Below are 10,719 nucleotides of genomic sequence, written 5' to 3' on the forward strand. Positions count from 1 at the left end.
GAGGTAGAAGGTCGAAGAAGGGAGATAGAAGACCGTGCTGTGACGAATGGAAGCCGGTTAGTGCAACGAGTCCAACTGCTCTATCTCAACCCGTTGCTATGCGCGCTATATACGTCATCGCGCCAGAAGGGCAAGGAAATGAACATGCGCAGATCATCGCGCCAGAAGGGCAAGGAAATGAACATGCGCAGAACGACCAGAATGAACTTAAAGAGGAATGAGTGTATACAAGTGCAAGAAATTCTTTCATTCGGAATTAGAAATGGAATATTCCAGCCCTTTTATATTGGAATGAATTTTCAATCGCATTGGCCATTTTCATTCCGAATTAGGTGTTTACAAGATCACTTTTAATAGGAATGAACTTTCATTCCGAATGAAAAGGGAATTAAACTGTCCATGTAAACACACTCAGTGTCACACATGTGCACTGGAACTACAACAAAACAACTTGCTAAACGTCACGTTTGGGGAAACATGAATGATATACCGCTGCAAGTTTCATTTCCCAAATGATCACCATAGTAGGAAGATCCGAAGAGGTCATGCTGCATAATAATATGCTATGTGCTTTTGTTTTGGAGAGTGTGTAGGGTGTTTTCGGAGAAATGGTCCTTTGGAGCACTGGGCATTTGTTTTCAGGATAGTAGGCTGTCATACAGATGAACTTTTGGTCCACTGGCTGTATTAGCAGCTGTTGCTGTTAGTTCTGTGGAGAGTCAGAGGTGTAAATGGACCGGGGAAACTTGGGGTCCTAGCATTCATGTGGTCGCCACTTGACATGCACCACCCACCCAAACACCACTGTGGTCCAAGCAAACCCCGTCATGGCAACATCACAACTCAGTGGCAGTAGCCCCCCCCCTCCCCCAGCAGGACAATGCGTCATGCCACACTGCAAAACCTGCTCAGGAATGGCCTGAGGAATGTGACAAAGAGCCTAAGGCCTTGACCTGTAAAGCATTTGGTATAATGCTGCTGTTGTTAAATACACCCAACATTTTTATATTGTTGGGTGTGATGATCATTGCAGCCTCTACAGGCTGTTAATGGAGGTCAGGACTTTTTCACTTGTCTAAACTTTCATCTTGACGTGCATTAAGTTATGGTGCATTATTAACCGAATAAACCCAAATTTATTACATACAGCACAGCTGGACACTGGTTTTAACCACTGTATTCCATTATATTGGTCGTCAATAATTTTCAGCATGTGGGTTTTTTTGTGTCATTTTTAAAGGTTACAGTTAAATGCAGGTAAAGTCAGTGTACATCTGTTTGATTTTGCCTACATACAAAACTACCGGCTCTTAGGAAGTCCTTTATTTGGTAAAAGCAAAGTGCAGACCTCTGCTAATCCCGACTCTGACAGAGGAGAAAGCAAAAGTTGCATGGGGGCATTTCTAAAGACATTTAAGTTCTAAATTCCTCAGCTGATCTCCTGTTGTTGTCCTAAAGCTCTATCTCTGATCTGTCAGCCTGACAGGAACACAGCAGAGGGATAACACAGTGGTTTTCTCCACTAGTGCAAAACCAGCAGTTAAGACTCTTTCATGTGGCCTTTACTGTGCCCTCAGGGTGAGTGTATCACTGGGTCGCAAAGTGCTTCACTTGGACAGATTAGCTTCACCGGCTGGTTTCTTTGTTAGCTGTCTAATAAGACATTGTGCACGTCAGCATTTTATTGATTTTTTTTTCTCGGCCTTAGAGCGGTAACATGGATGAGAAACGGTAGTGAGTCTGAGCTCGGGTTACAATGTGTTTTTTTCTCCTGCCACCATGATTAAAAAAAGAAAGGACCAAATGGTGAATAGAATTTTTTTTTTTGCATTTTTCCGTATGTAAATTCACCCTGTTTTTTATCAGATTCTTTTTCCTGCCTGTGCCTCAAAACAATCCTGTCTCTGAGCAGTTCCTTCAACCTCATGGCTTGGTTTTTGCTCTGATGTGCCTTTCAGTCCTGAGGCTTTATATAGACAGGTGTGTGCCTGTCCAGATCATGGCCAATCAGTTTGAATTTTCCACAGGTGGATCCCAATCAAGGTGTAGAAACATCTGAGAGATGATCAAGAGAAATGTGAGACACCTGGGCTCAATTTCAAGCCTTATTGCAAATGGTCTGAATACTTATGTCAGTTTTTCCTTTTGATACATTGCAAATTTAAAATCCTGTCTTGGCTTTGTTGTTATGGGGTATTGAGTGAAGATTGATGAGGGAAAACAAGAACTAAGACGATTTTAGCATGCGGCTGCCACATAGCAAAACTGTGAAGGAGCCTGGATAGTTTCTGAATTCACTGTATAATGAATCGGTGCCTTTAAAGGCACAGTTAACCACCAGATCAAAAACACATATTTTTCGTTTTACTTGTGCTATTTATTAATCCAGATTGTTTTGGTGTGAGTTGCCGAGTGTTGGAGATATTGGTTGTAGAGTTGTCTGCCTTCTCTCCAATGTAATGTAACGAGATGGCACTCAGCTTGTGGAGCTCAACGTGCCAAAAAAATATATATGTACATTTGAAATACTCTCTTTCCAAAAATTATGACCTGGTTGCTCAAGATAATCCACAGACCTTGTCGTGAGCAGTTTCTTGAAGGAACTATTTCATTTCTACTGAACTACACCCACAAACTGTATCAGCTTGCAGTCCTCTTCGGCCAAGCTGTAACGTTAGCTTGCTCAGTAGTGCTAGTTGAGCAAGCAGTAGATGCACGTCTCGTTCTGCACGGTGATACAATTGGCAGGTGTAGTTCAGTAGAAAGAAAATAGTTCATACATGAAACTGCTCAAAACAAGGTGTGGCAATTATCTTGAGTAACCAGGTCATGATTTCTGGAAAGAGACATTGCTGTTTCAAAATGTAGTTTTTGGCGCTTTGAGCACCACAAACTGAGTAGCAGATAGTTCCATTACATTGGAGAGAAGGCAGACATCTCTACAGCTGATATCTCCAACACACTGCAACTCACACCAAAACAATCTAGACTGATGGAAGAAGTAAACGTATATTTATTTTTGGGGTGAACTGTCATTTTAAGATACTGTCAAACTAATCCTTTCCTCCTGCAGGTGATAGCGATAGTAATGGATATGCTCACAGACGTCCAGATCCTGCAGGACCTGATGGATGCGGCCTGTCGTCGTGCCGTGCCCATTTACATCTTGCTGGATAACCAAGGTGTGCCGCACTTCCTGGATATGTGCTCCAGGCTGCAGATTGGCTCACAGCACCTTCGGGTAAAAATGACACTTATACATCAGAGATAAATGTAGCACAGTCATATAGCTAGCATCATGTAGGGCTGACCCAAAAAATTCGAAGCTTCAAAGCTTTGTTCAATGGCACGGGATTCGATTGTGGGGGGGGGAAAAAAAAAAACGAATATTCTGCCTTTTTTTTCTCCCGTTTTTTTGGGGGACCTTGAACGCAACACTAACGCCATTAGGCCAGTAAAGTAGTCATCTGGTCTGATTGTTGCATGAGTTGCCTAAAAAAGTTTTACAGTAAATCAGAGAACAGGGATAGTATTATTGCCACGGGTTATTTGAAATGGACAAAGGCATTCTTTACTGGTGAGTTAAGGGAGAATAGCTATCATGTAATTAAAAAAGAAAACATCTCCGACAAGGAAATAGAAAGCCTGACGTGCAATGAATGGAGACCTATTATCCTGCTTGAACACAGACGACTAAATTCTTTTAACAATGTGACTCAAAATAATGATAAAATAGATTTTATTGATGTGAAAATAATATGCTGATGGTGACATTTTCCACCGGTCCACTGCGCTCTGAGTCTGGTGTCAGTGACACATGCTGCTCTGAGTCGCGCATCTGTCTGCTTGCGCTGCAGTGCACTCCGAGGGTTTTAATTTTTAGTGTTAAATTAAAAGTTAAACACTACTTATCAGCAACCAGAAGTGTTTTTTCATTTGTGAATATTTTTATCTTAATTCTAGGGTTGCAAGAAACTACCTTTTCGCCATAATTTTTAAGTTATTAACTTTTTTGGGCTTTTTTCGCTCCCACCCTCATCGTCGAAGGCTTCAATTTAAAATCGTTCTGAGCTCTGAAGCTTCGATTTTCCAAAATAAAGTCGAAGGTCAGCCCTAGCATCATGTAATCAAATGTTGCTTGGGTTCTGATGGATTTTTTAAATGATAATTGTTTGGTTTAATACATTAAGCAAGGGCTCCTGGAAAAGCAGTATCAAAACTATTTGGATTATCATCTGGAAATTATGTAAATTAAGATGAATTGGACTCATGTCCCAACCTGTTGATAAATCGATGTAATCAATCAATGAAAAGTGTGTACAAGGGATAAACGGCAAAGAGTTGTGGGAGCCAAACAAGTGATACCTTCAAATTCTAAAGAGGACTAGCAAAATGTTAACCGCAACACTGAAATCATCACATTTCTTGAAATATTTTAATTAAACATTGTAGAAATTTGGCATTTTTGTGATACATCCAGAGATTCTTCTACATCATTAATTTACTTTTTGCATTTACAGTGTCAGACAACTAGTAGTACCAGTCAGCCATTGATAGGTTTAGGTGCACTGAACATTTTTAGGGAAAGGACCTTGACAATTGTCATTTTTAAATGTTCAAATTATCTAGTGTTTGCAACTTTGACACAGTGACAAACTGTTGGTATTACTGGCTGTGTTGTTTTCCTGACTGTGACCCTTTGTGGCTGCAGAAAATCCGAACCAGAACACTTGAGGGAATTGGCTTCAGTTTGTCCTTCGGCAGACTGCCTGGTGCACTCTGTAATAAGTACATGCTGGTGGACGGTGACAAAGTCATGTTTGGCTCGTACAGGTGAGGTCTGAGTGTGTGTAATTTTACCATTTTGTACTGCACTTGTTTCCATCACTTTTGAATAGAATGTGTCTTTGTGTAACGTGTTGTTAATTCCTTATTAAGTGTATTAACGGAGCTCTATATGTTATCCAGAGCAGTAATATAGCAGCAAACAAGTATTTGCTTTGTAAAGATATAGTGGAATAACGGCGTCCTGAGCAGAGAATGAAGTCATGCTACCTCTGTCAGAGTTTCAATGTTCTCTGTTGTGGTAGGCAGTCTGACCCTGTGTGTCGTCCCACTGGCTAGCTAATTGCAGACATTCACTGCACTCGTACAGAAGTTACTGCTGGTGTCGGGACAGCATTGTCGCAGAAGCATAGCACCCATCCTCCAGTTTTCCACCCGGTTAACACCATCAACTCTGTTAGTACTGGTGCCTTTGTTAGCACTGTTCACATCGTTTGGACCGTCGGCTGCTAGCCACCGGCTCAGCCACCTCCGTGTTAAGAGCAGTATGCAGACAATATCTGAATCATAGATATGTTCTTAACATCATATAGAGCTCCTTCAAATGCACAGTAATTTAAGAGTTTAATTAAATGTTATCTCCGATTTAAAAATGTCCAACTTCAGTGACTTTGAGTGTGAACATGGAAAGATGTTGATTATGTGCAGCTTAGGCTGATAAGAATGTCAAAAGTATTTGGTCATATACCACAGTGTTGGACAAATTAAAATGTTTGATGGCACTAGATTAAATGTCAGGGGATCACCAAAGTTAGTTAAACTCTTCCTGAGAGCGACATGAAGGTCTGTACCAAATGTCACGGCCTGTCATGTCCTTCCAATAGTTGTTGAGATATTTACTTAAAACGGCCAATGTCAACCTGCTAGTGGTGCAAAATGAACAATAAGGGGATCCCCAAAGTCATTAGGATTCATGCTTTGAGGATCATGAATGTCTATACTACAACACATGATAATCCATCCAGTTGTTGTTGAGATATTCCAAGGGACCAACGTGATACAGCTAAATACAGTGATAGAGACTATTCAAGCAGTAAACATAAAAGCAATGGTCAAAGCTACGAAAATTAGTTGTAATAAACTGGAATTATCCTTTAATGCTCTATGTTTGAAACTAATGGTCAATGGTTGTATACTCGTCTCTGTCCCAGTTTCGCCTGGTGTGCATCTCGTATGGACCGGAACATGATCACCGTGATGACGGGGCAGGTGGTTGACTTCTTTGACCAGGACTTCCGTGAGCTTTACGCCATCTCTGAGAAGCTAAACCTCTACAAGGAGTTCCACGTCAGCCCACCTGCTGCCAACACAGCAATACGCTCCAAAGTGGGCTCCATACGCCCACCTCTACCGGCAACAACTTCCCGCTTCCAGGTTAGCTTAGGGGATTCGCGGAAAGTTAACATCGAGATACCTGCACACAAATTCTACAACCCGAAATACTCACTGGTATTTGGGGACATCCCACGTCCACCAGGGTCTCTGCAGGAGCGCGGACCCAAGAGAGGGTCAGCTCTGGCTGAGGTTCCTGAGGAAATGGACCCAGGAAGGCCACAAGTGGCCAGCAGTGAGAGGGTGGAACGGCTGAGTCCGGTGTCCCCCGAACCCCTGAGTGACAGCTTCCAGAGGCCAAACGGACTCGAGCAGGACAAGAAGGGGCGACTCACATGGAGGCAGAAATTCTCTAGAGTGAAAAAGCCCAGTAAGCCTTCGGACAGCAACCAGGCTGACAGTGCTTGTCCTTCACCCACAGAAACCAATAGGACGGATGAGAACGAGGACAACTTTGAGGTGATCGTGAAATCTCCATCCAAGTGGAAGGGTAAAAAGCCAGCTAAAGTGGGCAAGAGGACAGACTCTGAGCAAACCATCAGCACTGTACAGGACGATGACAGTAAGTCTGGAATAAAGTGGATAATAATGACTGAATACAGAATAAACAAATAACCTAATCCAGTGGTTCAAAACGTGGTAAATCTGAGGGGTCACAAGACAATTCTTGATGAATTGAAGTCATAGGGGGCCGTGTTTACCAACAGCAAAACTAAATCAAAGCATCATTTTAAAAACTCTTACACAACTCAAGCTGTATAACCCAAGGCATAAGCAGCGCAGGCTCACTACTCATCCATGCGTAAGACTGTTTATGTGGAGGTGTTTTATATCGTAAGGTTTTAGCAAAACTGCGCGTGGAAAATACTAACCATACGACTAAATAATTGAGACGTAGATTATACTGCAAGATCTGTGTGAGTGTGTCTTAAACGGATGTTTCGATATAGTTTTGCTGTTGCTAAATGCGGCTCCCAACGACTTGAATTCATCTAGAATAGTGGTTCCCAACTGGTGGTCCAAAGTGGGTCACAGGTCCATTCTGAATGGACCGCAAGTATCTCACAAACATATCAAGTTTGTAAAAAAAAACACACTTTATTTTAGGTAGTGACTATCTAGCACAGAGCATTTACTTTGAAGTGCCATTTAGTGCTGTAGAGTGACTACTGGACAGCAACTTGACAGAGGCAGCAAATTAGCTCAATGATATGGCCGAATATAGGTTTGACACTGAATATATCAAACTGTTAGCCTGGAAATCCAGACCCAAATCTAGAAAGATTTAGGGTCTGGCCATGAGTGATGAAAATGGCTCAACTTGAGCGGCGGCACCAAGCATGCATTTGTAAATATCACTGCACGCAATTGGATAACACTACGACCAATCAGAACAATACACGGGATGACGTATGCAGAGCTTAGCTACCAGTGGAGCTAACTGGTAGATTAGACTCTTGCCGTATCCGGTCGGCAAAACAGCAAAAACGTCCTTCTTGCAAAGGAAAGATTTGAGCGCCGTCTTCTGTTTCTCTTTTAGAGAAAAAGCCAAGTCTAACTCGTTCATTGTAGCGGCCAAAGCCGTTTCAAACAACTGGTGTTCATCCGTAGCCATCTTGCAATGTTTACTGACTGATTCAGGACTTGGCTGTCGCAGCGCTGTCGTCATCTGTTTAGCTCGCCTCTGACCTGACCTGCCTATATCAGATACACCGATGTGATTGGTGCAGCTCGGCTCCATCGGCATGGGTAATGAGCATCATTACTGATTGCCAGAGGGACTCGCTGAGCAAATTCAAATTGTGCTCTCGTGAGAACTCTGGATTTCCAGGGTATCAAACTGTGTGGACCTTGAACTAATGACTAAGGAGAAATCTGGACCCTGTGGCTGGACCAGTTGGGAACCACTGATCTAGAAAAATCTCAGTTTTTGGAGTCTTAGTCATATATATGCTGTAAAATAAAGTGGTAACATGTTTACAGATGTTATCCTCTATGGATAGACTCTACATAATAATCTCTTTGGCCTCATTAATCTCTTCTTTTCTTACAGGTGTTACGGGTCGACGTCAAGGGAAACAGGCATGTAAAGTGTCCTGAGATGATCCAGTCAGTCTCTGACCACAGAATAGATTACATTCGGAAAATGGATTCCAAATTGACTCCCTCGACACTAATGTTACTTTTAGTTGTACATTATTGTAAATATTTTATCCAGTGCCTTCAAAAAGGACCAAATGAACATGCAGCTCTTGAGGCACTGATACTTTCAGCTTTTCAAGGTTTGGTGCCAAATTTAAAATGCTGGGTCAGTAATCAACATGCTAGGTGATAGCTGTTGCTCTTGTCGGGTGCAGAAAGGTTTAATGAGATATTCGCCGGTGATCATTGCAACTTGATTTCTTCTGGACGTTTTTTGGCTATGTGGATACACGGCTAAGTGCTTGTCTGGAGGACACTGAATGTAAAGTTGGTGAAATGCACTTTTAGTACACTAAACATGTAATAAGTCGACTTAATTTTGCACACGAATACAGTGCTCAGGTACAAGAGAATTTAAAGGAAGCATTTTTCTGAAGTTACACATTTATACACCCCTGCAGACATCCAAATGGTGAACCTCAGCTGCCCTTTCAAAACAAGAGTTCAGACCTGCAGGGTAGTGATCGAAGTAGGGAAGACGCCCACTGACAAAACTAAAGCACAACCTTGTAAGGCCTTGTCTGATCTCTCTGTTTGACTCTCCCATCAAATAAAACTGAACCAAAAGAAAGTTTTACGATTATCTCCCTGTTTCACCCTTGGTGGTGAGGTATTGTAGGCCTTTCTATGTATACAGTACTGTACTACCTTCTTACTTTGTTGCAGTTGTCCTTTGCCAGTTTTTAAAGTTGTGACATATCTTCGTAAGTGTGTTCAATAAATTGTTTCCGACAACGAACAGTTTAAATGTGCCGTGTTGTGTTAAAATTCCTCAGAATTTCTTGTGTGAAAGCTGTTTTTCAAATTTTGTATTACATTTTCTTTTGGCTTTCAGGACTCATGTTGATTTAAACATGAGGCATCACTTTGATGATAGCTCCACCCAGTGATGAGGCACAGCACTACACCAACATTTAAGCTGGACAGCTGATGATTGCACTACACAAACCTACCGCCAGCTGCCTCCCTTGTCCTCCCTCTGCTTCTCTTTTTCAGACCACAGAGAGGAAGCGCAGGCCTGATGGTAACTCGTGCTGAGTTGAGGGTGGAGGGGGGGTTGTCAAAGGAGGGAGGTTGCAAGTTGGATGTTGTGCAACACTGAAACAGGAAGTCAAAGCTGCAGAAGGAAGAGGCGTTCACTAATTTTATAGACTAGTTTTACTGACACAGCAGGCACGAAAATATATTATTTCCTGTTTGCATCTTAATGTTTATCTTAAAATACTGCAGAATGAAATAGAGGTCAGTCAGAAGTCTTTTTATTTTCAAGATGACATGTATTCCAAATAGCCGAAATATCTTTAAATTCCTCACCTAGTAGACATAAGTTTGATTTAAACAGATAGACATTACAGCATGATAGTAAATAAGCACACACACTGCACACAAGAGGGCTGAATTGCTTCTTCTTTTAATGTAGTCTTCATTTGAACTGTTACAAACGACACGTTTCACCCACGGCTTCATCGAGTTTGTTCCAATGCACAGGTGTTTTTAACAAGGCTCCAGCTGCACTGAATCCAATCAGCTGCAGGGTGGATCATGTGCTGTGCATACCCAATATATGTTACTGTACACATGCCCACCACCCGAGAACACCCCATATCTGGTGTAGACACACTGCAGTGCAAACACCCCACAACAGACAATTTAATTTAATCATATCTCCAATTATATCCCTCTACATTAAGGGGAAGGTGAGGTGCAGTGTAATGTATTTTGACATGTATTAAAAGGTGTGGATGGGATCTTTAGACAATGCAGGTTGAATGGAAATGTTTTATACAGAAATAAGTTTTGAGCCTAGACAATAAACACAATAGATTTTTAACTGAACAGTGGCTGTGGGATAAATATAGTTTTGTAGTTCTAACAGTATTAAGTCGATTTTTTTTCAGTGCATTGCCCCCAACACAATAGCGTCATGTTAACTAGATGTCTAAATAACTCAATAAATAGCCAGATTTTAAGTATGTTTTAATACATCAAGAATAAGTTGCTATATTTTAACTGTATGTGAGAATTTCTCAAATGAAGAAGGCCAGAGGAGGCTGCACAGAGCATGTGTCAGTGCGACAAAATTAATCAAATTTGATGTTTTCTAAACCTGTATGTGTGATATTGCATAAAACCACAAATGTGGTTTAAGTGCTTCACTCTTCAAGAAGCACATGGAAGGATACAAACTGAGCATGTCAACACACACACACACACACACACACACACACAGACGTAAACATGAGAAACTGAGGTGTGGTCTCATGGTTTCAGAGTGCGTTCACCCGAAAACACAGCTGTCAATTTGCTCCTTAAACCAAAAACAGGATCCAGTCTTACATG

General features: G+C 41.6%; 1 protein-coding gene across 1 annotated transcript in view; it reads left to right on the top strand.

Moving 5' to 3' along the window:
• fam83fb (family with sequence similarity 83 member Fb) overlaps window positions 1-9,116 on the top strand; it is a 16,818-nt gene extending 7,702 nt beyond the window's left edge. The window contains exons 2-5 of the mRNA XM_050044628.1: window positions 3,074-3,241; window positions 4,712-4,833; window positions 5,997-6,739; window positions 8,231-9,116. Of these exons, the coding sequence (XP_049900585.1) occupies window positions 3,074-3,241; window positions 4,712-4,833; window positions 5,997-6,739; window positions 8,231-8,277 (1,080 nt within the window). The 3' untranslated portion in view covers window positions 8,278-9,116. The remainder of the gene's footprint in view (window positions 1-3,073; window positions 3,242-4,711; window positions 4,834-5,996; window positions 6,740-8,230) is intronic.
• Window positions 9,117-10,719: the final 1,603 nt, after the last annotated feature.

This window comes from Epinephelus moara, chromosome 5 (assembly GCF_006386435.1).
Source record: "Epinephelus moara isolate mb chromosome 5, YSFRI_EMoa_1.0, whole genome shotgun sequence".
NCBI classification, from domain to species: domain Eukaryota; kingdom Metazoa; phylum Chordata; class Actinopteri; order Perciformes; family Serranidae; genus Epinephelus; species Epinephelus moara.